We start from the raw sequence: 27,341 nt of genomic DNA on the forward strand, positions 1-27,341 counted from the left end.
ATTGTGACGTCACGAAGAGGCGGAGCTACGGGCTCGGACCGGCCGACTGACGGACGCTGGCCGGACGGGCGGAGCCGGCGCGGCTGGTGAGGCCCCGGGCGGGACCTGTGCTGCGCGTGGGACGGGGCGCGGGGCGGGAGCCACTGGACGGGTCCCCAGGACCGATCCCTCTGAGTTCCTCCAGACCGAGTCCGCCGTTCCCTGGGCCGTGCGTCCGCGCCTTGACCCGCAGCGATGCCTCTGCGCGCGCCCAGGGCGCCCTGAACGCGCGTGTCCGAGGCGGGAGTCGCGCCCCAGCTGGGAGTCCCGCGTGCCTCCGGGTGTCCCTGCGGAGCGCCGCCTCCCTCTGCTCGAGACCCGGCCGCAGTTCTTCCCCTCTTCTCTCCTGCCAGGCTCCGGCGGCGGCCATGTGGGGCTGATAGTCAGCGCGCGTTCCAGGAGTCCGTGGAGCAGAGGGGACGCGGCCAGGTGGACGCCAGCCCGCTGGCGGGGCGGCACGGGTGTTGGCGATGGACGTTCAAGGCTTGGATTGGCTTCTGGTCCCGCTGCACCAGCTGGTTTCCTGGGGGGCGGCTGGAGCCATGGTCTTCGGAGGGGTGGTGCCCTACATCCCGCAGTACCGGGACATCCGGAGGACTCAGAACGCCGAGGGCTTCTCTACCTACGTGTGCCTGGTGCTCCTGGTGGCCAATATTTTACGGATCCTCTTCTGGTAAGTCAGGGCTCTCTTACTGTGGGGCTCCCTGAGAGCTGGCTTCCTCCGAGGAGGCCAGGGGTGGAGGTGTTTGTACTTCGTGAGAGGGAGGTGGTGAAATGGATGAGGTGATTTCCCAGGGAAAATGGTGAGGTCGGAGTGGAGAATCTCACTGTGATCTCAGGTCTTAGTGTTCATGCCTTGTCACTCAGGTGTTTGTCAGTTGCTCAGCCCCAGCTCCCTGACCTCAAGGAATTTGCATGGGGGCCAGGGGAGAGTACACAACAGAGTAAATGAACGCGAGGAACAAAACGCAGTGACCAGTGGGAAGGACATTCGCTGGCCAGTGAAGCCCTCCGGAGGGGACATCTGAGCCTGATGGAGCTGTGCTGGGGCCGCTGTGGGAGGGGCCATCCCCTTCCGCTTTCTCTGTGGTGTGGGGTTTTGTTTATTTTTTGAATAGGAAGTCCACTTTCTGGCTAATACTTCAGAGGCTATTTTTTTTCTTGCTCCTCCCAGCCCAACTTCCTCTTTTTTTTTTTTTATCATTTGCATTTAGTAAGGAACTTGAAGTTAATTTTAATAGTTGCTGAAGCCAGTCATAGTTGGGAGGGTGAATGTTCAGAGGAAATGGGAAGAGGTCTCATAGCTTCATTCTAAGGTTTCCAAATCTGGAACGTTGCCTCCGTCGGGTGGCCCCAGATCCCTCTGTCAGCAGGAAGGCTGCTCAGGGGAGGCCTGGTGCCCAGGCGAGGAGGAGGACTTCAGGCCCCCCTTTTTTTTTTTACTTTTGGTCACTGTTCGAGTAATCATGCTCTTTTGCTAATTGATTTTAAGCCAATCGTATTGAGGTATGATTTTCATGAAATAAAATTGCCATTCCAAATGTACAGTTCGATGAGTTTTAGTGAACACCCCTCCCACCCCAAATCACCATCATAGCGAAGATATGAATGTCCTGAGCCTACAAGTTCTGTCTGCTCTGTGCATCTGTCCAGCCCAGGCCCGGCCTACTCGGATTCACTTTTCCTTGGTGCTAGCTTTGCTCCTGTCTGGGGTTTTTAAAAAGCCGTGAGTCAGACACATCTTGAGTCTGTCACATGCCAAGCCCACTTTTCAGGGAGGAGTAGCAGGGGCTTGTTTTTGTTTAGCACAAGTTGAAAACAGCATTTTGAAGATTTCTCCTTTCCCTTTGCTGAGGGGCCTCGAGGTGGCGGAACACCTTGCTTCCCTTTGCTAAATTGACCTGAAGGCTAAGCTTGAACAGGAGCAGATGAAACATATTGTCTGACACTGTTGTTGACTGAGCGCATTGGACCATGGGACGGGGTGCTGGGAGCCGGGCCCAGGCATGGTGTCAGATGGGGGGCAGTGTGCCCCTTATCGTGGAATAAGTTTTCTCCAACCGTGGCAGGAACTACCAGAGTTGGATTACCTTATGGGAAAATAGTTCCATTTGGAAGTCTTGCCCCTCGGTATGCTTGTCATTCAACACTGCGAAAAGAAAACAGACTATCTAATCTACATCCTAGTACATACCTGGTTTGGAGGAGTCAGAAATTAAACCAGCTTCTTGAAGGCTATCTTGTCAGTGCCTCTGGATGTAACTGGCATTTGATGTGTTTGGACCCCAGTGTTCTCTCTTCACCACAGGGCCTGAGCCTTTGAGAAAGTCTTGAGCTCTCTCCTCATGCTGCATAGGGTGCCTTTATGGAATTCTAACCTTGGTCCACTGGCAAGTCTATTTCTGTACATCCGATTGGTCCTTTCCCGTACAGTCAGCATTCTGAGCTGTCCTGGGTCACTTCAGAGGCCTTGGGTCACTGGCTACCATGTGAACATACACAGCTGCCTGCAGTCAGCATTCTGGAAGGCTGAGGAAACATGTGAGAAGAAGGGAGGGCTGGCAGAGGTGCTGGTCCCTCCTCAAGGAGGGGGTGCGTTGGCCTGGGGGTGCACTTTTCTGCATTTCACACCAGCAGAAGGGCAGGCCTCCATTTACAACTTGTCCTGCACCTCTCTGCCCACCTGAGACCCCACCGCTCTGAGGGCAAAGCAGTTGCTCCCTTATATTCCTCTCACTCCTGTGCCCCTCTCAGGCTTCATGGGTTAGTTAGCGTCCATTTAATTTAGTAGATTTCTTAGGGTTTCCCATGTGCCAGACACTGGGCTAGATGCTTCCGTTGCGCTTTGGTGGCAGCACTGTGTGGGTTGTACCATACACACATAGGTTGTAGGTGGTGGGGCGGGAGAGCACAGGTCAGGGACTGTGGCAGGCTCCAGGCGAGGCAGGAACTGGGTCCACACCAGGACAGTGCTGCAGTTAGCACCACTGGAGGGTGCGTTTCCCAAAGCAGACTGGGACCACAGTCCTCGGAGCTCCAGTCCTCCTGGGAAGACCTGAGAGATTTGTGGTGCCAGGATATGAGTGGCTCTACAGGAGGGGCTGACCACACTATGCAAACCCAGGTTTTTGAAACTTGGGGAACTCCTATGCTCTTATTTCTTACCATCCTTTTGCAAAACTAGCATTCAGCAGATTCTACTCCATAACATGCTGATGTACAGGATTTGGCCTTTGTGGTATTAGAAGTCAGGACAAGGACTAGCTGATATCTTGTACCTAATGTTTTTAGGCTGGTTATTTTGTAGAGATGAGGGGGAAGGAGGGGCCAGGGTGCGTGGATGGTGCTGCAGAGCCTCATGCGTTTATGGAGGTAGTTCTCAAGCCCCATCCCTATTGGATGAAAACACTGTATCAGAGATGCAGTAACATTGTTTTGAAAATACACTAACACTGTATTGAAGATTTAGTAACATTGTATCAGATATATGGTAACATTCTGCTACTAATGGCCATAGCACTCAGGCCACACAGAGAAGTAGAAACACAACTTCTCTTCCACTTGACATATATCTTTTGTTACTTTGAGAGGTAGAGAAGGTGTTCCCTTTAGAAACTTTCGCTTGGACTTGATAGAACATTGCACGTCCTCTGCAATGTGTATTTCCCTGGGGGTGAGACAAGTGTACGCAACAACCAAGGGAGAACTCGCTTCGACTGGCTTCTCTGTAATAGAAGAGGCTGTGCCAACCCACATTCTCTCGGCAGGAGAGACAGTGCTGTTGTGACATACCTGCCAGCACAGACTATTTAAGGAACAAAAAGCATTTAAGGAAGAAAAAGCTTAAGTAATTTCATAAGTAAGAAAGGTATCTTTCTATTTTGTTTAGCTTTAAAAAATTATTAGTGACGTTGAACTTTGTTTCATCTTTATTTTGTCCCTTGTGTATCATTTGTGGAAAGTTGCGCTTTTAGAAATTTTGTCTTGCTCAGCTATCCTACATCCTAAAATCATTTAAGTACTCACCTGTGCTCCATGTCACTCATATTAAATGGTCTCATTTTCACTGTGAACATTGAGTTCGTGTAGGTTTGATTCTTGGTGTGTCGTGTAAGGAGAAGCGCAAACTTGATATTTTCTCTGGTCACTCATTGTTTCTGCTGAACATTTGGAAAATGGAACTGGCCCCAAGTTGCACGTTGTCAGCCTTATAGCTGGAAACGAGCTTGGTGGGAGGGGTCCCTAGTCTGACTTACTTTATGTTGATGCCGCCTGCTCAGTCTAACATGGAACCTTCCCTGTCCCTCGTATTACCTTCACCTATGGGTGCGTGATCCTCTGGATCAACTCAGTAGCCCGTGGGGAACAGTTCTTAGAAATGACTAGAACTCTCCTCCAGCAGCCTTAGGGGTTATATCTGCAGCGTATAGAAGAGAGGGCTTGAGACCATGGCTCACTGAGGCCAGAAGGCCTGGGGCCTGTGGTGCGCAGGAACCAGCCCCTGGCAGACCTCCCGCTTCTGGCTGAGAAAGTCCCTCGGGCCACCCTTTTTCCGCAGCACCTTCTCCTCACCTGGGCGTGGCTCCTCAGCTCTTGCTTGTCTCTCCCCCCAACCCCCCCTCCAGTCAGTGCCCCAGCCCCTCTGCACCCAGCTCCGTCCTGTCCGTCCCACCATCCCACCATGGAGTCTGGAGCCCAGCACTCGGGGCTGCGGGGGAGGTGGCTGTCCGGCCCCGGTGGGACCTGGGCGGGAAGCGTGGACCAGGCCCCTGGCGTGGGCATCCTCCTGAGCCGCGGTGTCTCACCCCCAGGTTTGGAAGGCATTTCGAGTCCCCACTGCTCTGGCAGAGCATCGTCATGATCATCACCATGTTGCTGATGCTGAAGCTGTGCACCGAAGTCCGCGTGGCCAACGAGCTCAACGTCAAACGCCGTTTCTTTGCAGGTGGGTGATCGGCAACGTTGGCTTAAAGCCACTAAAACAACAGAACGTGGCTGTAGGTGGAATGAGAGCCCCTTCAGCTCAGCATCGCCCCAGCAGCTTGTCTCACCCCATGGCACTGTAACTGATGGTGTTTGCAGGATGGGACATGACTTTAGACATCATAATGTGAAACAATCCAAGATGATAATTCCTTCCCTCGAGTGTGGGCGAGCTATTACCTGGTCCGAATGTTCTACTCTTCACTGGGATCTCGCTGCCTGCGGAGCCTGAATGGGACAGAGGCCCGGTCAGCTGGGCTCCCCTCTGGCTGGACCAGGTCAGGAGGACATTTGTGAGAAGGCAGTTTTATCTCTGACTTTATTCTGTGAGGCTTGTGCGCAAAACCATTTCCCCCCAGCCAGGACTTTGTGGTGCAGGTGACTCACCGCCTGGGTGCACGTGCCTGGGCAGCACGGACTGCAGGCTCAGCCCACGCCGCCGCTGGACTCTTTGGCTCTCGGAGCGAAGACTCGCTTCCTGTTTCTGCCTTTTCCTTTGGAGAAGCGCCTTCCAGGCTGGCTGCCTCGTTTGAACGTCAGCCTGGTGGGCTTCTCGTGCACAAGAGGGTTAATGCTTGCTTCTGGGTTTCTTGAAATTACTAGAAGCATGACAGCTCGCACTTAGTTTGGGATGTCTGTGGACTGGGGGTCTTGCTCGTGTTTTTGTTCCTGGTGGTCATCTTTCCCTGTGAGTGGTTCCTCCCCTGGTGTAGCTCCTATTTTGTTTTTTTTTTTAAATGTATTTTTATTGATTTCAGGGAGGAAGGGAGAGGGACAGAGAGAGAAACATCACTGATGAGAGAGAATCATTGATCGGCTGTCTCCGGCATGCCCCCTGCTGGGGATCGAGCCCAAAACCCAGGCATGTGCCCTGACTGGAAATCGAACCATGACCTCCTGGTTCATAAGTCGATGTCCAACCAGTGAGCCACGCCGGCCAGGCTGGCCTTCTCCCATTTGTGCCATTCTCTCCTCTGCAGAGCTGTCCCCATCCCCCTGTTGTGACTCGGTAAGTCACCCCAGAGCCAGTGCTGGCTGTGTAGCTGGTCTTGCCTAGGAAGCAGGGCTCAGTGAACAGGCCCCTAAGGAGGAGAGGCACTGGGCCCCAAGTCTCTCTTGGACAAGGGCTTTCTGCTCCCATGGCTCCTGCCCCTTCTCTCTGTGATCTGTGTCCCTTGGAACCTCATCACCCCCTTGGCACTGACCTCCTGGCTGGCTGCAGAGGGGCAGTGTGGGGTATCTCAGGGCAGCCCAGCCTCACCCAGGAGGGCGGAGAGGCCGTGTGTGCCCAGGCTGTACGCCTCTGCTTCTGGTTCTGAAACCTGAGAGCAGGTTTGTGGCCTTGTCTGGAGTAGTGTGATATGTAGGCTGCCAGATGTAGCAGGTGTGCGTGCCCCCGGGCCATGCGGCCTTTGAGCTTGGACATTGTGTGACCTCGCTGAAATACAGGAGTGCCTCCTCAGCTGTGCACGCTCCCCTTCCCTTGGGCTTTGCCAGCAGGTCTTCACGTTGGCGAGGGTGAGGGCAGCGGGCACCGTGAGCAGGACGCTGTGCCTCGGGGGACCTCCCTTAGAAGGCTTCTTGATGAGTGAGAGGGATGGTGGCCATCTGATCACTCCTCTTGATTTCCAGTGTTCTATGTAGATTCTTCCAAAAGGGATATTTCTGTTCTGTTAACTGGGCTTGAGTTAAAACAGGCTGGAGTCTGACCTGTAACACGTGACCTCCTCTGGTGAGCAGATGGGAACCTGGGAGGTGTCACCTCCTGTGGCGAAGGGGCTTTGCAGATGTGGTTAAGGTGGGGCCTCGGAGGGGCTTGTCTGGGTTGTCGGGTGGGCCCGATGACATCACAGGAGAGGAAAGGGGAAGACCTGGTGGAGATGGATGGACAGATGGACGATGGAGAACTTGACCCTTGCTGGCTTTGAGAGTGGGGGAGGGGTGTGCTCTCGATGGGAATGGCCTTCACTTACAGCCAGCAGGACAGGAGCCCAGTCCTCCAGCCACAAGAAACTGAATTTTGCCAACAAGTTGAATGAGTGGAACCGAGTTTTCAGGAACCTGCATTTTGGGCAGAGCTTCGCAGGGGTGGCCCTGACACTCATTCTCTCTCTCTTTCTCTCTCTCCTTGCTCACATGTCTGGGTGGGTGCTGGCTGTCGCTGGGCCCTCAGTGGGCTCTCTGCTGGATCGTCCGCACGTGGCCTCTTCACGTAGCCTGGGCGTCCACACAACATAGCCCAGGTTTCAAGGGGCGCGTTGGAGAGAACTGGGTAGATACTGTGTCCTTTTAAAGATCTAGTTTTGGAAATCATACAGTGTCCCTTCTGCAGGGGTGTGGCCACACGCCCCCTCAATTGGGGACATGGACAGACACCCCTCCTGGTGGGGAGCAGTGAGGACGGAGGAGACTGTGGGCCTGGTCTGGAGTGGGTTTGGGGCAGATTTGTGGAAGGACAGCATTGTTGAAAACATTTTTAACCTCCGTCTCCTCCAGTCTGTTCCACACAAAGAGGTTTTTCTAAGACACAGATCTGATCATGTTGCTTTCCAGCCAAGAAACCTTAGGTAGCTTGATGCTGTGCAGGGAGGGGTCGAATGTGGGCTGTGCCTCTTCCCACCCTGAACCCCCACGTGCCCCGCACAGTCCTGCCCTGCTGCGCCCTGTTGTTCAGCACGCGCACAGCTCTGCTGGGCTTGAGCTGATCTGGCCTGGACATGGGAAGGGAAAAGACTGTTTGTATCTGAACTGCATGGGAGCTAAGTTGAGTTCTCACTTGTACCCACCCCTTCCCTGCCCTCCCGCCTCCCTTTCAATGGTGAACTTGGTTTAAATAAAAAAATTAGAAGAAAAAGCTGAGGAAATCCACGTGACTCTGGGTCGTCAGAGCCCGGAAGATCCAGGGGGCGGTGCTGGGGAGGGAGGCAGGTGAGGCAAGAGGCCGCAGCCTGTTCGGTGCTGTGAAACCCTCCTCCGCTGTCCCCAAGTCCTGGCAGCTGGGCTGGTGTTTGCTTTTAGCTGTTCACTTGCCAATTTCCATTTTCAGGTGAGTCCACTGCCTGGGGCAGATGACACAACCTTTGATCCACCTCTGCTTTGTGATCACAGTGACTCACTGGAGTCCTGCTCTTCTGTTTAACCACCTCCCACCTGCAGGGACCCCACCGGCTGCCTCTCTGCCCCCGCGGTGTCTTCCAGGGTCTTGGACGGCTGTCCCGGGCAGTGCACAGTCGGGAGGTCTCAGGTGGGAGGGGGCTGTTGGCAGGGGAGGAGCAGGAGCTGGGTGCCTCAGACTGGAATCATCACTCCTCTTTCAGGACCTGCTGGGATGGTCACCTTGGTGGGATGTAACATTTCTCCCTGCTTCTCACCGGCATGTGTTGAACCAGCTCTTGGGGAGTGTCTTCTGAAAACAGCTTTCTCTAGCAGCCCTCTCGATGGCGTTGTGATCCTGGGGCTGTGCGGCGGCCTCCCGCACATTGCTGAGTGTCTGGGGAGCAGAGGCCGAATCTGGTGACGGCAGACGCCACCTCCGACCTTAGCAGGCAAATGAGAGTGGGTGACTTTTCATTTTTGGCCCCAAATTTCCTCCCCCTTTTCCAAGCACTTATTTGGAAAGAGGGTAGGTTCAGAGAAAAATAGTCCAAAGGTAGATTTCCTGATGCACAGACACCCAAATCTATGGTCTTCTTGTCCCAGTGGTTTTATTTATTTATTATTTTTAAAAAAATTTTTAAATATATTTTATTGATATTTCACAGAGAGGAAGGGAGAGGGATAGAGAGCTAGAAACATCGATGAGAGAGAAACATCGATCAGCTGCCTCCCACTGAGGATGTGCCCGCAACCAAGGTACATGCCCTTGACCGGAATCGAACCTGGGACCTTTCAGTCCACAGGCCGACGCTCTATCCACTGAGCCAAACCGGTTTCGGCATTGTCCCAGTGGTTTTAAAAGAAAAGTGCAAAGAGGGCCAGAGACACAGCTGCTTATCTGTGCTAAACCCGTCTGTTTTGTCTTTCCTTCCTTTCTGTTTCTCTCTCTCTTTTTAAATGTAGCTGCAGATAATAAGGACGAGGAAGTCAAAGTGCCCCCCAGGCGGTCATATCTGGGTATGTACCACCCTGCATGAGGCCGCTCACACCCGTGTTTCATCTCATGGCAGCTTTGCCCCGCTCTGTCATGTCTGTCTTCTGTGCTTGCACCCTGACCATGCATGTGACTCATTTTACCAAGTGTGGCCATGACTCCCGTAAACTAACCAGCCCATAGCTGCTGCTGTCAAGCATGAAGCAGTTCCTAGAAGCCTCCGTTTTCTGTGTGTGGGTCTGTGAGAGAGAGAGAAGGAAGGAAGGAAAGAAAAAAAGAAATGATCAGAGCACAAGTTCTGGAGTTCTTTTGTTAAATTTATTCTAAATATTTTATTATTTTTGATGCCATGGTAAATGGATTTGTTTTCTTCACTTCACTTTGGACTGTTCATTGCTCCTTTGTAGAAATAAAATCGATTTTTGCATGTTGATCTTGTGTCCTACAGCTTTGATGAAATCATTTATTAGGTCTCATAGCTTTGTAGTGGATACGTGAGGATTTTCTATATATAAGATCATATCATCTGCAAATAGTTTTACTTCTTCTTTTCCAATCTGAATGCTTTTTATTTCTTTATCTTGCTTAGTTACCCTGGCTAGAAGTGATTTGGGTGGATGCCCTTGTCTTATTCCTGATTTTAGTGACAAAGCATTTAGTCTTTCTCCATTGAGTATGGTGGATTTCACATAGATGCCTTTTATTAGGTTAAGCAAGCACCTTCTGTTCTGAGTTTGTTGAGTGTTTTATCGTAAAAGGATGTTGAAGTTTGTTAAATGCTTTTCTGTATCTGTTGAGATGACCATGTGGTTTTTGTCCTTTATTCTATTATTATACTACTAGTGCCCCAGTACACAGATTCGTGCAGATGGAAAGGAAGTTAATTAGAAGGTGGCCGGTGGGGTGAGATGGGCCAGACACGCCCTGGAGCCAACCACCTGCAGTCCCTCCCTGGCCGGCCGCACCTGGGGCAGCGCCGCAGCTCGAAGGGTGTCTGTGGAGTGAGTGGGTCCCTCCTGCAGATGGGGTCCCTCAGCCTGGCCTGTGGGGATCAGGCCAAAACCAGCATTCCAACATCCCCCGAGGAGTCCTGGATTGCAAGAGGGTGGTTTTCGGGTGACACACCCCGGAATCGGGCTCCCTCCTTTCTGGTTCCAGGGTGTGTCACCCAAGAACCGCTGTTGCCAAGTTACTGCAGCTCGGCAGCTCCTGTGTTGAGCATCTGCCCCCTGGTGGTCATTGCATGTCATAGCTATCGGTTAGACAGTTGCTTAGCCTTTTATAATATATACTAGAGGCCCGATGCATGAAAATTTGTGCAAGAGTAGGCCTTCCTTTCCCCGGCTGCCAGCACTGGCTTCCCTCGGTCACCTGGGACCCGGGCTGGCTTCCCTCCGGTCCCAGCTTCATCAGGAAGGACATCTGGAATGACATCCGGTCTAATTAGCATATTACCCTTTTATTATTATAGATATCGATATTATATTGATTGATTTTTATATGTTGTACCAACCTGGCATTTTTGGGATAAATCCCATCAGATCAAGATGTATAATCTTTTTTAAAAAATTCCTAGATTCTGTTTGCTAGCAATATGTTGAGGATTTCTGTGTCCATGTTCATAAGAGATACTGATCTTTTTTCCTTGTGATGACTTTGGGTTTAGTATCAGGATGGAACTGGTCTTATACAATAAGTGGGGAATGGGAACTATTCCCTCTGCTTCTATTTTTTTTTTTTGAAGAGTTTGTGAAGGATTGGTATCAATTCTTTATTATTAAAAATTTTTAAATTGAAATATGACATATAACATTATGTAAATTTAAGGTGTACATGTAATTTTATACATTTATGTTTCGTGTTATGCTTGTCATCATAGTGATAATTAGCACCTCTATCACATTACATAATTATTTATTTTTAGTGGTTGGAGTAATTCATTTTAGTTTCTAAGCAAGTTTTATGATTATAATACAATATTGCTGTCTGTGTTTACTGTACTATACATTATATCTCCAGGGCTTATTTATTACTCATTGCAAGTTTATCAATTCTTTAAATGCTTGGTGGGTTACCCAGGGAAGCCATCTGGGTCTGGGCTTTTCTTTGTGGGAAGTGTTTAAATTACTAAGGCAATCTATTTATTATAAGTCTATTCAGTTTTTCAGATTTTTCCCCAGTTAGTTTTTAAAAAAATATATATTTTATTGATTTTAGAGAAGAAGGGAGAGGGAGAGATAGAAACATCAATGATGAGAGAGAATCATCGATTGGCTGCCCTCTGCACGCCCCCTTCTGGGGATCGAGCCCGCAACCCAGGCATGTGCCCTTGGCCGGAATCGAACCTGGGACCCTTCAGTCCACAGGCTGACGCTCTATCCACTGAGCCCAACGAGCCAGGGCTCCCCATTTAGTTTTAATAGTGTTTTTTTTCCCCCATTTAACCTGTTATCTAACCTGTTGGATTACAATTGTTCTTAGTGCTCCCTTGTAATTCTTTTTGTTTCTGTGATGTTGGTACTGATGTTTGTTGTTGACGGTAGTAATTTGAGTCTCCTCTCTCATTCTCTGTGTTCTTTTGGTCATCTAGCTATATGCTTGTCAATTTTATTGATTTTTTTCAAAGAACCAACTTTGGTGGTGTTGATTTTCTCAGTTGGTTTTCTGTTCTGACTCCATGCTGATGACATCCAAATACTTAGTGTCTGTTTCTTAAAAGTAGGGACTTGCACTCTGTAACCACACTGAATGTCCGACCAGAGCAGCCGGCGTCCGCTGTGCCCCGGCAGGTTCATGGCTTCTCCTACTTAGGAAAGGGTCCCGTCAAACCCGCCCTTGCACTTCCTCATTTACGGGTCCTGGATTTCCAGATGACCTGGGCAGAGCTCTGGGCTCGGCCGGTCGGTGCCTCATTAACGCTGGACAACACTGCCCAGTGGAGATGCAACGCCCGCCAGGAAGCCAGCCATGTGCGTGGTTTCCAGGTAGCACATTAGAAAAGTGAGAAGAAACTGGTGAATTACTGTTAATTTGCTTTTTACCAAAATACTTTCACGTGACCCTGTAACCACTCTAACAATTATTAACAGGATATTTTCTGTCTTTTCCCCATCAAGCCTTTGAGGTCAGGGGCGTTTTCTGTCCCCAGAGCACGTGTGCCCAGCAGCCTCGTCAGCACTCAGTGCCCTCACGGGTCAGCGCCCTGCGCTCTGCTGGTCGAGTCCGCCAGGGGAGGCAGGCGGCTGTCAGAGGCGCGTCTGGGCCTGGGGTTTGCACACACGAGATGTTTCCCTTAGTTCCAGGTGGGGAGACTTCCCTCGCTGTCACTTTGGAAGGTGATTTTTCAGGTTTCCAGGATCCCGGATGTTTTAGTTAATTTCTGCAGCTGAGGTGACCCTTTGCCAAGACCCTCCAGTGTCCTCCTTTTCCATTGCTGAACTGCCTAACTAGGGGGTTCACCTGTCTCTCCCTGCGGGTTTGAGCATACAGACAAAGGGAGCGTGGGAGTCCTTGCGGTTGACATGTGCCCGGGAGGGGTGGCTTACGTGGGGTCTGCCGTCCTGGCCACCAGGACTCAGGTGTGACGTGGCTTCCTCCTTAACCAGCCTGGGTTCCTCTGTGCCATCACTCTGGGCTTCCCGGTCCCTCTTCCCTGCTGGGCATTCCGTTCGGATTCCCCAGAGAAGTGGACTTGGGTTATTTTTTGCTGCTCCCACCTCAGCACCTGGAATTCCCTGTGGTTTTTATCGGGGTCGGAAGGTAGCTCCCACAGGTGGCTGCATGGCAGGTGTGTGTAGGTCCAGGGTGGGTGTGGGCACGCCTCTGTGAGGATCCAGGCACTCAGGACTGACGGGAGCTCTTTTTCCTCTGCATCCTTAGACTCACAGAGGAGACGTGGGGCAAGTTTCAGGAGGCGGGCTGGCTCACCCTGGCACAGCGGGGCCTTTCTTATCTCGTGTCACAGGTGTGAGCGTCACAGCTACCACAGGAGGCGTGGGGTCATGGGACAGTTATGGGAGGCCCTCTTGGAGCCAGTCCCTGTCCTCCTCCCTGGGGTGTGACCCTGATTAAGAGAGAGCTGCTGGCCATGTGGTTACCAGCTGGCCTGCCCTAATTATTGGTCCCAATCCTGAGAGGCGACTTTGAGCCGAGGACCTGGTGTGGGAGTCCCTCTCTGGTGGCCTTTTCAGGACAGCCCTCAGCACTTGCAGCTTCCCCCTAGTTTTCAGGCTCCTGGGGGCCAGCTGGGCTGGGAGGGCACAGGGACTCGGGGTCCACAGGCAGCTTCTGTGAGAGAGGAGGGGGCTGTGGGTGGCCTGAGCCCTCTGCACTCTCAGTGCCTATAGGGGCACGTGGGGTCTTGTGAGAGCAGGGACGCCCGAGGGGGTTCTTGCTGTGAAAGTGGGGCACATGGAGTCCCCACTGTCTCCAGCGGGTTTTTGTTGTTGCCATGGCCACTGAGAGCTGCCACTGTGGGAGAGCCACGCCTTTTCTGTCAGTGACCAGGGTTGGACCACCGGAGGGATGTCATTCTCTGAGCTGGAAAGACTTTGCCTGAACTGATGGGGACAGGCCACACGGGGGTGCTGGTGGGCTGCCTGGTCTGGAGCCCAGTGGTTGCATAACCTATGTCATCAGTGGGGTTTAAATCCTTAAGTTGTAACGAGGATGAGCCACTGGAAACCACCTGGGAGGCCAGGAGCTCCTGTGGACCGGGTTTTCTTCTGCCCCTGCCTCTCGGAGTGGCTGTGGCTCTGTCGCTCTCGTCAGCTTGGGGTGCATGTCGAGCAGACACACGCTGGCCCTCAGTTGACCAGTACTGACACCCAGCTGCTGCTCTGAGGGATGGGCTTATGCTCCGTGCTGTGTTATCCTCCCTGCCCCTTACACAGCGTCTGGGGGCCCCTCGGTCTGCAGGGTCACACTACTGCCTGGGGCCCAGCACCTGTCTGTGTGGCCCCTTCAGAGAGGCTGAGGTATGTGGGCAAGCATTGCTGTTGAGGGCTGTGTGAGGGTCCCAACCTCCATCTGAATTATGTGACAACACAGCCTCCACAGGGCCCCTGGGGGCGGGGCGGGCGCTGCCATCCTGAGGCTCAGGGCGGTCACACGCCTGGGGGTTGGGGGGCACCGTACACGGACCTCTCATCCTTGGATCTGCACAGGCAGTGCATCAGGGTTCAGGTTCAAATCCTGTGTGTCCCTTTTGGCCAGTGGCTCTGCCTCAGTGTCCCCCATATTTGGGTTGTTGGGGTTCCAGGTGCTGACATAGGAGCCCTCTGGAGAGGGGGCGCCCACCTGCAGATGGGCCTCCCAGATGGAGAGAGACACCGATGGCTCAGCTAAAGGGGCGGGACCGGGGGGCTCAGGAAGGAATGGTCCCCAGCTGTGCCCCTTTCCCACCCCATCCGGGTCTCGGCCCCCAAGGGGCATCAGGCCCAGCCAGCCCTGCCCCGCGGCCTCGTTGTCCATTTAGAGAGGTGGTCAGTGATGGTCTCAGATGGCATCCTGGGGTGGGGGGCCTATTGCCTGACCTTGAGGACCCCACTCTCCCTCTGTTAAAGGAGGGATGAGAGGCTAGGTGTGAGCGGCCTGCCCGATGATGGCACAGGGTCCGAGCCCGCGAGGGGCCGGCCATGGACCCAGGAGCCGGGCGTCTCATCCCCAGCCCACCTGTTCACTATGGGCTGCCACGTGGGGCTGGTTTTGTGCGACATGGCTGTCCCTTTGGGGATGGTCAGAGTAGATGCCCCCATGAGCCCTGGCCCAGGGGTCAGCTCTGCCAGCTGCACTGTCGTCAGGATGAGTGTCTGAGCTTCTGAGGGGACCTCTTCCTTCGTCGGGATGGAACAGTCTCTAATGCCGGAGCCCTTTGGTGTGGACAATCGCTCTGCGCCTTTAATGTCCCAGCTGCTGGGTAATGACAAATGTGTCCCTGAGAACCTTCTCCAACGAGACCTCCTTGTCCTGCTGGGGGTGGTGGAGCAGGCATCCTTAGACATGGGGTCCCAGGGCCCGAGGTCATCCTGAGGAAGAACAGATGCCCTTTCGGAGGCAGGGGAAGGGGGTGCCTTCAGTGAGGGATCCCTTCGCCCATCCTCCCTGCCCTGGAGGCGAGTGTCCGGATGGAAAGCTGTTTTCTCATGTGTAGAAATGGCCCCGCTGGTGTGGCTTGGAGCGTGTGGTTTATGGCGGACGTGGGTTCCACGTGTTTGTGATGCAGTTAGTGGTGAGACAACTTGGGTGTCGTTGGCTCCGTTTCTCCTGTCTCCCGGCTGAGTGCCTCCGGGGGCACATGGTACGTGTGCAGCTTACACGCCCTCTTCCAGCTCTTCCTAGCTTCCGGGACGGCCAGTCCTGGCACCTCCTGTCCTCGCCCACCCGTGCAGCCCTTGCTGGGCCTTTTTGCTGGTGAGGTTCCCTGGCTCCAGACTCTGCAAACCAAAGGGCCGGGTCAGGCTTGGGCGCATCACCCCTCCATTTCCCTGACAGTCCCTGAAGCTGCCTCTGTCCCCAGGACCTGCCACAGCCCATAAACTGAATGTAATTTGTTGATTTCTGTGAGTTCTTACACATTTGGTTTCTGCAGGACACATTTGTCATGCAAACGGTAATATTCTATCCACTCAGGATGTAGTGATAATAATTATATATCTTTGCAGGACCTTTATTATGGGCTGGACACTTTATAGGATTCAGAAGATTAACTACTTTAATCATTAAAACAACCTGAATTGCTCGGTAACATGATTCATCTTCTACATCTAAAGAAATGGAGACACATGATTAATCTAAAGTTGTGGAGGGGAAGAGCGGGTATTCTAACCCAGGAATGAGATTCCAGAGGTTCTGGAGTGACCCTGCACTATACGGATTATCAGTACTATTTTAGGATGAGTTGACAGGTTTAGCATCCTTTATGCTGAGTTAATATCTGTATGAAGTCTTCCTCAGAAGTTCCTTGGTCAAGAGCAGTTGGATCCTCATAGCTCACATTCATCTTCCTCATGGTGATGATGATCTTTTTTTTAAAAAATAATATATTTTTATTGATTTCAGAAAGGAAGGGAGAGGGAGAGAGGGATAGAAACATCAATGATGAGAGAGAATCATTGATCAGGCTACCTCCTGCAAGTCCCACACTGGGGATTGTGCCCGCAACCCAGGCATGTGCCCTGACTGAGAATTGAACCTGTGACCTTCTGGTTCATAGGTTGATGCTCAATCACTGAGCCACGCCGGCAGGGCCTCATGGTGATCTTGACTTCCTCACCTAGTTCACATCTTGCTGTTCACACTGACCTTCATCTCCTCATTCATTTCACATCCTTCCCCTCACACTGACCTTGACCTGAAGTCTGGTTCACATCTCTCTCCCTCTAGACTTCGATCCTCACCACTTCTGGCACTGGAGCAGCTTTGCGGACTACCTGCAGTGTGTCCTGGCCTTCACGGGCATTGCAGGCTACGTCACATACCTGTCCATCGACTCAGCCCTGTTCGTGGAGACCCTGGGCTTCCTGGCCGTGCTGACTGAGGCCATGCTGGGCGTGCCGCAGCTGTACCGCAACCACCGCTACCAGTCCACGGAGGGCATGAGGTGGGTGGGCACATGTCACTGTTGCTGTCCCCGTTGGCACGAGGTGCACATACATTCAGTAAAAGTCAAATGGGTACAAATCTGGTTGCTTTATGTTCAGTTACATTTGTAAAACAGCCAGTTGGAGAGCAGTTTAGGTTTAAACACATTGATCCACTGACCTCTTGATGTGTGAGCATTGTGCTTGTGTACGACAGGTGAGAAGCTGAGACCCTCTCCTGAGTAGGAAACAGGTCACGGGATCGGAGAGCTGCTCCTCCGGCATTGTTGAGCCTGAAGCTTCGGAGTGGGAGGGAGGGCTGAGTGTGGAATAGGGATGGAGGGCAGCAGACTCTGCTTACAGTGGCAGAGGTGTGCGGCCATTGGTGGGGTGTGTCATGAGACGCACTCTCAGGATCCAAGTCCAGAACATGTATTAAATTTACACCAAAGTATTTCATTTGCTTTAGAGCAACTGTAATTGGTATTGCATTTTAAATTTCATTTTCCATTTGCTTGCTAGTGTATAGAAATGCAGTTAATTTGTATGTTTCTTTTGTGTCATTCACCTTGCTGAACTCATTATTTTATGTATGTACTAGAGGCCCAGTGCACGAATTCGTGCACCAGTGGGGTCCCTCAGCCTGGCCTGCGGGATCAGGCCAAAACTGGCTCTCTGACATCCCCCAAGGGGTCCCAGATTGTGAAAGGGCGCATGCCAGGCCGAGGGATCCCACCGGTGCACGATCGGGGCTGGGGAGGGACGCAGGAGGTTGGCCAGCTGAGGAGGGACTGTGGGCGGGCTCCAGGGCATGTCCAGCTCATCTCTCTCAGTCCCGATCGGCCGGACCCCAGCAGCAAGCTAACCTACCTATCCCCTGGTGGTCAGTGCATGTCATAGCTACTGGTCTACTGGTCGACTGTCTGCCCCTGATGGTCAGTGCATGTAAAAGCAACTGATTGACCGGTTGACTGTCCCCTGGTGGTCAGTGCACATCATAGTGAGTGATTGAGCAGCCTTAGCATATCATTAGCATATTATGCTTTGATTGGTTGAACGGCTGACCGGACACTTAGGATATTAGGCTTTTATTATATAGGATGTATGTATATATATATTTATTTATATCCTCACCCAAGGACATGCTTATAATGCTTATTGCTTTTAGAGAGAGAGGAAGGGGAGAGGGAGAGAGAGAAACATATCAATGTGAGAGAGAAATATTCATTGATTGCCTCCCATATATGCCCTGAGTGGGTATCGAACCCACCACCTAGGTATGTGTCCTGATTGGGAATTGAACCCACAATCTTTTGGTGTCTGGGATGATGTTTCAATCAACTGAGCCATCCAGCCAGGGCTGAGCTCATTATTTTTAGGAGTTTTCTTGTAGATCTTGGATTTTCTGTGTAAACAATCTATATATATAAAAGGCTAAGTGACTGGCTGACCGGCTGACCTGCTGGTAGCTATGCTGTGCACTGACCACCAGTGGGCAGATGCTCAGCACAGGAGCTGCCAAGTGACAGCAACTTTGCAGAGTAACCTCTCACACTCTGGGACCCCTCAGGGGATGTCGGAGAGCTGATTTTGGCCTGATCCCCACAGGTCACGCCGAGGGACCCCACCTGCTGGAGGGACCCCGGTCACTCCGCTGATGCCCTTCGAGTCCTGGCACTGCCCCATGTGCAGCTTGCTGGGGAGGTTGGCTCCAGGGCATGTCCGGTCCATCTTGCCCAGTCCCGCCCTGCCGGCCACCTTCTAATTAATTTCCTTTCAATGTGCATGAATCTGTGCACCGAGCCTCTAGTTCAGCCGTGGGCAAACTACGGCCCGCGGGCCGGATCCGGCTTTCCGGTTCTCTTGCTCTCCCCTCCGCTCCTTTACTTTGAATTTATATTAGTTCACACAAACACTCCATCCATGCTTTTGTTCCAGCCCTCTGGTCCAGTTTAAGGACCCATTGTGGCCCTCGAGTCAAAAAGTTTGCCCACCCCTGCTCTAGTTATATATAAATGGGGATGATTTTATATCTACCTTTCTGGTCTGTATGCTTTTTATTTCCTTTTCTTGCCTTATTGCACTAAGTAGAATATCCAGCACTGTGTTTAACAAGAGCAATGATAGTGGGCAAGGTGTTTTTCCCGATCATAAGGAGAAAGCATTCAGTATTTCACCATTAGGTATAATGCTCTGTGTAGAAAGTTCTCTAGTCCTGTTTTTCTGCAAGTTTTTATGTTAAACTAGTGGCCCGGTGCACGAAATTCATGCACATTAAAAGGCTATTAATTAGAGGAAATAATTTAATATTGCTATTTGCCTATTCTCTATAATAGAAGTGTCAGAGATGAAAGAAAATTAGTAAAATGTCTATGAAAACCTTCTTCCTGTCAGAGTCTGGGGCACACCATGGGACCCAGAGTCAAGTTCCCACCCACCCACATGTGCCTCAAAATTGTGTGAGACCCAGACCTGGCCGGCCCCTGCCCCCATTGGGCTAGATCCAGACCTGGCCAGTCCCACCCTTGTCAAGCCCCGCCAGGCAGGGGACATAGCCTCAGGGGGGGACATAGCCAGGATGGGGGGCGTGGCCTGAGGTCCCCCAGCCCAGACCTGGGCGGGGGGCATGCCTTAAGGCCCCCCGTCAAGCCCCGCCAGAGTGGGGGACATGGCCTGAGATCCCCTATCAAGCCCCGCTGGGTGGGGGACATGGCCTGAGGTCCCCCGTCAAGCCCTGCCAGGTGGGGAGGCGCAGCCTCAGGTCCCCCGTCAAGCCCTGCTGGGCAGGGGGGCGCAGCCTCAGGTCGCCTGGCCCGGTACTGGGGTTGGGGGGTGTGGCCTAGGTCCCTCGGCCTGGTGCCTGGGTGGGGGGTGCGGCTTGAAGTCCCCTGTCAAGCCCCACATGGTGGGGATCACGGCCTGAGATCCCCCGGCCTGGCACTGGGGTGGGGGGAACAGCCAGAGGTCCCCTAGCCCACCACCAGGACGGGAAGTGCACCTTGAGGTCCCCTATCAAGCCCTGCCAGGCGGGGGCATGGCCTCAGGTCCCCTGGCCTGGCGCTGGGGCAAGGGGCGAGGCCTGAGGTCCCTGTCAAGCCCCGCTGGGTGGGGGGGCATGGCCTTAGGTCCCCCGGCCTGTTGCTAAGGCGGGAGGCGTGGCCTGAGGTCCCCTGTCTAGCCCCACCAGGTGGGGGGTTAGGTCTGAGGTCCTCTGTCAAGCCCTGCCGGGTGGGGGATGTGGCCTGAGGTCCTCTGTCAAGCCCTATGGGGGTGGGGGAGGGCCTCAGGTCCCTGCTGATTGCTTGTTAAGGCTCCTTATGGGAACTTGGCTTCAGCTGTGGGTGCAGTCATCTTTGTGAGGGAGTGATGGTCAATTAGCATATTCCCTCTTTAGGATGAGTGTTGAATTTTGTCAAATGCCTTTTCTGCATTGATTGATATGATCATGTGATTTTTCTTCTTTAGCTGATCATAATTATATTGATAGTTTTCAAATATTGAGTTAGCCTTGCATTCCTTGAATAAAGTTCCCTTAGTCATGATGTACAAACAAACAAATAATAAATAAATTGCTAATTTCTACTTGCTGATACTTCAAGGATTTTTGTGTCTACATTCATGAGGGATATTGGCCTGTAGTTTTTCTTTTTCTGGTACTTTTTTAGCTTTGTATTAAGAGAACACTATCTTCATAAAATGGATTAGCAAGTATTCTATTTTCTGGAAGAAATATTGCAAAATAGGTGTTAATCTTTTTAAGCGTGTACTCGAATTCTCCGATGAAATCATCAGGACCTGGATATTTCTTTTTGGGGAGGGTTTAAATTATGGATTCAATTTCTTTAAGAGTTACAGGGTTATTCAAATGATCTATTTCATATTGGGTGAGCTGTGGTAGTTTAGACTTGTTGAGGAATTGGTACATTTAGTCCATGTGGTCAAATTTAAATGTGTAGAGTTGGTCATAATATTCCCTTCTTGTCTTGATGTTTGCAGGTATGCCCCCGTTCCATTACTGGTAGTTTATAGAGGTTGGCAAACATAGGTTTATAGTTGTGAATATGTGAAACACAGACTTTATTCTCGTATTATTATTTATTAATTATTGTATTATTTACTTGTATTATTTGTAAACCTACTCCTGCCCACCCCTATATATATTCTCTCTTTCTAGAAGTTTGTCAATTTTATTGGTCTTTTCAAAGAATCAGCTGTTTTGTTGACTTTTCTGTTTTTACATTGCATGGGTATTTGTTCTTATCTTTATTTAATTTATTAATATAAGACTTTCTTTTTCCTAATGTAAGCATTAATGCTATAAATACCCTCTCGGTACTGCTTTAGCTGTGCCTCACAAACTTTGATGTTTTATTTTCATTCATAACTATGCATATGTTTATTTCAAGACTTTCCCTTTGACCTATTGATTATATAGAACTGTGTTGTAAAATATCCATGTGTTTAGAGGTATTTTTGTCTTTCCATTATTTATTTCTAATTTTATTCCATTTTGTTTAGAGAACACACTCTGTATGATTATAATTCTCTTAAATTTATTTTTAATTAATTTTTAAAAATATTCTTATTGATTTCAGAGAAGAAGGGAGAGGGAGAGAGAGAGAGAGAAACATCAGTGATTCTCTATCATTGATTGGCTGCCTCCTGGATGCCCTCTACTGGGTATCAAGCCTGCAGCCCAGGCATGTGCCCTGACAGGGAATCAAACTGTGACCTCCTGGTTCATAGGTCAATGCTCAACCACTGAGCCACGCTATCTGGGCTATTTGCTAAATTTTTATTAGATTATTTGTGTTGATGTTGTTAAGTTCTGATTGCTGCTTTCCTGCTTAGGTTTTCTATCACTTGTTGAGAGAGGGATGTTGAAGTCTCCAACTATAATTGTGGATTTGTCTATTTTTAGTTTTAGTTCTAGTATTTGGTTCACCTTCTAATTAATGAAATTTCCGGAAACCGGCTCACTTGGTCTTGCTCCGCATTGCCCTTGAACCCTGGAGCCAGCAGCTTGGAGTCTTGGCTGCCTGAGAAATGGAACAGGTCTCCCAGGGGCAGGGCCCTGTCTGCCTCACCTCTCTGCCCCCAGGCATATATCTTTATTCCTTCTTGACACATAATAGGCCAGGTGAGTAGAGATGCTCTACACACTTCTTGAGAGAGGGATGTGTGTGGTTAAGGGTGTGCACACACACATACACTACACGCACACACACTACACGCACGCACACACACACACACACACACACACAGTCCAGTCAGCAGCCCAATAAAGTGGAGGGCTGGAATAATTAGAGTTCCACAAAAGCCCTGGAACTCTTTAAAAATTATTGAGATATAACTCATCATACAATCACCCATTTAAAGTATACAATTTAATGGATTTTAGTATTTTCACAGAGTTGTGCAGCCATCCCCACAGTCTTAATTTTAGGACAGTTTCATCACCCCAGGAAGAAACATTGTATCCATTAGAAATCAAGCCTCATTTGCTCCCAAACCTCCCTCCCCCAGCCTAAGCCACCATGATCTGTTCTGGACACTTCATATGATCAGAATCACACCGTGCTCGGTCTTTGTGTCCGCAACCCCCCCACCCCCTCGCCCCCCGTTTGCGTAAGGACGATGTTTCAGTGCTGCAGTCCATTCTGAGGTTGAGTAATATTCCACTGCGTGGATGGACCACACTGTGCTTGTCCATCTTCAGTGATGGGCTTCTGGGTTGTGTCCATTTGCTGGCTGTTGTGAATAATGCTTCTGTGAGCCTTTGTGTACACGTTTTTGTGTGGACAAACGTGTTCCTTTCTCTTGGGATATGCCCAGGAGCGGGACTGCTGGGTCCCATGGTAACTCTGTGTAACATTCATTTGAGGATCTGCCGGACTGTTTTCCACAGTGGCTGTACCGTCTGACATCCCCGCCAGCTCAGCTACGGGTGTGGTTCTGGTCTCCCCGACCCTCACCACCTCATTCCCACTGACGTTTTCATTCTGGCCGTCCCAGTGCGTGGGGCTCATTGTGGTTATGCATTTTTCGTTTGCATTTCCCAAACGACTAAGGATGCCGAGAGCCTTTTCATGTGATTATTGGACATTATGCAACTTTGAAGAAAGGTCTGCTCAGATCCTTTGCCTATTTTAAAAGTTGGCTCTTTGTCTTTTTATTATTGAGTTGTAGAGTTCCTTAGATTTTTCTGCATACTAGAGCCTTGTCAGATACACAATTTGCAGATATTTTCTCTCATCCTGAAGATCATCTTTGCACTTTCTTGACGTTTTCCTTTGCAGCACCCAAGGTTTCAGTCCAAGAGCCCACTGTCTAACCCAGGGTCACACAGACCTCCTTTGGGACATGTGTTGGGCGGATTTTCAGTTTTGGGAGAGCTCTTGATGGGTGGCAAGGAGGGGAAGGCCTAGGCCCCTGGGAGGTGGGCATGAGCCGAAGGCTCCTGTGACGAAGCCGGGACAGGTGCAGGCGTCTGGCTTTCATCTCCTGGGCACTGGTCTGGGAGGCGCTATCTTGTCTGCCGGACAGGCCATGGATGAGGCGAGAGGTATTTTAGGAAGAGTGATCTGGCAGCCCAGCTGAAGAGGCAAAATGGGGGTCAAGAATGAGGTCATGGGAGCAGGGATTAAAATGGTGGGTGGGGGCGGGGAGGGTCAGCTACAGGATCCAGCAGCTGGAGTTGGGGACGTTATGAGGGGAACTAGACAAGAGTCCAGCTCCCAGGTCACCAGCCTGATCTGGGGAAACACATCCTGGGGCCTGGGAGGTGACAGTTTCCCCTCCCACTCCCACTGGCCCCGTCTGCAAGGTTCTCTGTGCCTGGGGTGGGCTTCCCGCACTGTCGGGACCCTGCAGTGGCTGAATTTCCTCCCTGGAGGGGGGCTTCCTTGGGTGGAACTCCCATGCCCAGGACAAGGCCAAACAGAACCGCTTGCAGTGGCCAGGTTCTGGACTTAGTGCCCATTAGGACATCCTTGGCATGCTGAGCAGTGACAGCAGAGCCTCTGAGGCTTGCCCACCCATCCATCCACCCATCCATCCATCCATCCATCCATCCATCCATCCATCCACACTATCACTGAGGGTAAGGGTACATAGCGCCCACATCAGAAAGAGCGGAATGCATGGCTTGGTGAAAGTCCCTGTTGAACAGATTCTCAGGGACCCCGGCAGGAGGAACTTCGTTAATATCTGACTGGCTGCTGTGCCCCTGTCCTTCCTGAGCCCTCGCGTGGGCAGCTGGTCGAGGGGCCTCTGCAAGGCTATTGGGTTCCCACGCAGTGGCTGACGGAGGGCTGAGGCCAGGTGAGGCGTCTGGGCAGCTAAAAATGTCCCTGTGTGTCAGACAGAGCTCAGCCCCAGCGATGACCTCACGTCTGCACTTGCCCGGGTGAGGAGTGCACCTGTGCGTTCAGGGCCCAGAGGCACCACCCGGCACCGGGCAGGCGGCCCCAGGACAGTGACAGGTGGTCCTGGGACCCCTCCAGCTTTGCTCTGCCCCCTCTATCCCTCCTGCCCCTCCAGAAGCACTAGCTGTGAACCGTTAGGCATGTCGCTAAACCTGCCTGTGCCTCAGTTTCCTCTGTGAAAAGGGAGCCATGTAGCTCATGTCATCTTGTTCAGGGCAGTGCTCGGCAGGTATGTGTGAGGGTGCCTGCCTTTTTCCTGGGAGCCTCAGTTCTAGTTGTTGAGCAAACCAGGCCCCAAGCTGCACCTGTCAGGTCTGGCTCAGGTCACAGCATGTCCCCTTTATGGCCCCTGACTGCCTGCCCAGGGCTGCGGCTCTTAGGAGCTGACAGCCCAGCACTTACTTTCATTTGCATTTCTGGGATGAGCTCCCCACCCCTCCCCGATGGTGCCCCAGCATCTGAGTGGCTCCAGTGTGAGCCCAACTTCGCCCAACTTCGGGAAGAGAATTAGAAGCCAGAGGTCGTTGGAGACCTAAGGAGAGAGAAATGCAGATGTGTCTTTGTACTGATGTTTCCAGAACACACTTCCCATAAAACTGAGCATGCTACCTGTGATTGCAGCAGTCAGCACACCTTAGATTGCGAAGGGGTGTAGCAGTGTCTGAGTCCATAAGGGGGAGTGTGTTTCTGTGGAGGAAAGTCCTGCATTAACAGTGTGCAGTGGGGACGGGGTGCTGTGCTCTTGTCCTCCACTTTGATTTCAGTGTGGACAATGCAGATGTGAAGGGTGGGGTGCTGTGCAGGTTCCTCCTGGGTGTCTGACACTGCACCTTTGGGATCGTTCCATCCATGGACTTCCTGCCACAGCTGTAGACCAGGTGCTGGCTGGGGGCTCCAGGGGCCAGGGTAGAGCAGCTCCAGGTAAGAGGGCCGCCCCCTCCCAGCCAGGTTCCCCCTGCAGCTCACAGGGTACAGCCAGACGGGAGTCATGACCTCTGATGCCAGTTCTGCGGGTCCCTGTGGCTGTGAGCCACTCTCCTGAAGTTCTTGGGTGCTGCTGCCCCTGCCAGGCTGGCCCCTGGAGCAGGTGGTGGTCTTCCCTCCCTCGTCTCCCCAGGGGCCCACAGCAGGTGCGTATGCAGCCAGGAAGGATAGACCTTTGTGAGGTTGTGGGCCTCCCCTGTGCCGGCCCAGTCCCTGCCCAGAGGTTGAGGGTCCTCCAGCTGAAGGGCCTTCCTGTTCTTGTGCCCACACACAGAGTGACCTCACAGCGAGGGCGGGAGGGCTGGGAGGGACAGGCTGGGGCCCGGGTGTCCCCTGACCCTGGCTTACCCCCTGACCCTGGCTTATGTCTCTACAGCATTAAGATGGTGCTCATGTGGACAAGTGGTGATACCTTCAAGATGGCATACTTCCTGCTGAACGGTGCCCCCCTGCAGTTCTCCGTGTGCGGCCTGCTGCAGGTGATGGTGGACCTGGCCATCCTGGCGCAGGCCTACGCATTCTCCCGCCACCCCCCGAAGCCTACCCCTCATGCAGTGCACTCCACCAGTGCCAAGGCCCTGTGAGGCAGCCAGGAGGACAAAGACATATGACCACTGGCTGCAGGCACCAGCTGGCCACCTGTCCTGCATGGGCCCCTGGGACGGTGGACAGGTGGGGCCCGAGTGCCGCGTCTGCACTCACTCGCTGGAGAACGGCCTGGCAGGTGTCACCCCTACGGGCGGGGCTGTGGATGTTTTCAAGGTGATGGAAAAGCAGGTCTCGCTCTCACTTGCTCTCAGGGCACCTGCGGAACCTGGGAGACGCTCGCAAACCCGGGAGACGGCGGAGCAGGCCTCCGCAGGACAGGTCGTGGGGAGGCTTCTGTGTCTCAGCCTGGACGTGTCCCGTAAACCCGGGCCCGGGGTGCAGAATGAGAAGCAGCACTGGGAGAGCTTGGGCCCCGGCACCTCAGGGCCCATGGTCAGAACAGCTGAGGATGGACGCGCTGTTGGACGGCACGCGGCGAGGGCACTCTGTGCCAGGATGGGCCGGACACAGAGCGTGTGGCCCGGATCCTGTGTCCACGTGGAAGGGAAGCCACACCAACACACATGACCTACGTCCTGGTCTACCTCGCTGGAGTGGCCTTGCCTGGGCACCTTCAGTGCGGCCTCCTCATAGGACTCGGGACTCAGCCCTTGCCCTGGGCTCAGTAGGGGGCCCAGAGGCCTTGTTGTTACACGGGCCTCCTCCCACTTGGGGCGAGGGGACAAGCCCATGTCCGTGCCAGCTGGGCACTGGCCAGAGCAAGCTCAGGGGTGTCGGAACCAGAGTCTGAGTTCTCTCCATGAGTCCTATAGGGTATGACAGGGTGCGAGTGGCCCATGTAGGCTCCCTGAGGGCCCAGGGCCAAGCGGGCTGTGAGTGGTTTTCCCCCTTTTCCTGGGAAGTGCGCACATCTGCAGCACAGCCTGTGCTGTCCATCTTCCAGGACGGGGACACGCTGAGCAGCCCCACACCGCACACGATGAGCTGGTGGGCCTGAAGTGACCTTCCAGGGTGGTGGGGTGGCCTGGCATGGGCATCCCTGCCCGCCGTCTCCCGTCCACATGGTTCTCCATGTTCGCTACATGTGGCGGTGGTGAGGTCACTGGTCTGACACTAGTCCCCACATTTGTTCCCCTTTCAGTATTACATGAGCATTTCAGCCAGGCCCGTCCTGCACCAGCTCCCAGGCTCCCAAAGGCAAGTGTTCCAGATGCTTCGGTGTGGCTCCCACAGGCATTGTTTTCCCTTCTGCTGGGTGGAGGGGCGCTCTTTTGCATTATCAGCACTGTGGCTGGTGCCAAAGCTCTTGAGGTGTCTGCGGTGCCCGGTGAGAAGCGTTTGAAGCTGTTTCCTCCTCCTGAGTTTTCCTCAAAAACTCCGAATGTTTGAGGATCCTGCTTAGTTCTTTGGCCTGTAAGATGCTTTAAAACACTTATTTTTAAAAAATGAAGGGAGATGTCTGTAGTAGTAGTTGCCTCTAAATTAAAGTATCAATGACTGTAGTGCTGACCAAATGTGCCATGTGTGGGGACGCTCAGGGTTCTTTCCATACAGCGACTTCAAATCAATAAACTGCTAAGGACCAAGCATGGCCTCGTGAATGGAGTCCGTGTGGGGCCCAAGGCACAGTGAATAATTGGTCTTGTGTTCTTATTTCACCTCTGGGGTCTCCAGGGAAGGTCCAGCCCT

General features: G+C 52.3%; 1 protein-coding gene across 7 annotated transcripts; it reads left to right on the forward strand.

The window, feature by feature from the left end:
• SLC66A2 (solute carrier family 66 member 2) lies at positions 1 to 27,288 on the forward strand. 7 transcript variants are annotated; one of them, XM_080682916.1, is made up of 7 exons: positions 1 to 86; positions 393 to 712; positions 4,851 to 4,984; positions 9,082 to 9,135; positions 16,496 to 16,712; positions 25,480 to 25,582; positions 25,904 to 27,288. In XM_080682916.1, exons 2-7 carry the CDS (start codon positions 510 to 512, stop codon positions 26,012 to 26,014), a joined length of 822 nt encoding a protein of 273 aa, XP_080539042.1. In that variant the 5' UTR covers positions 1 to 86; positions 393 to 509; the 3' UTR covers positions 26,015 to 27,288. The 7 variants fall into 7 exon arrangements, with proteins under 7 accessions (XP_080539042.1, XP_080539043.1, XP_080539045.1 ...); XM_080682917.1 differs by having other exon boundaries at positions 25,480 to 27,288; XM_080682919.1 differs by lacking the exon at positions 9,082 to 9,135 and having other exon boundaries at positions 6 to 86.
• The last annotated feature ends 53 nt before the right edge of the window (positions 27,289 to 27,341 follow it).

This window comes from Plecotus auritus, assembly GCF_963455305.1.
Source record: "Plecotus auritus genome assembly, chromosome: 8".
Lineage (NCBI taxonomy): Eukaryota > Metazoa > Chordata > Mammalia > Chiroptera > Vespertilionidae > Plecotus > Plecotus auritus.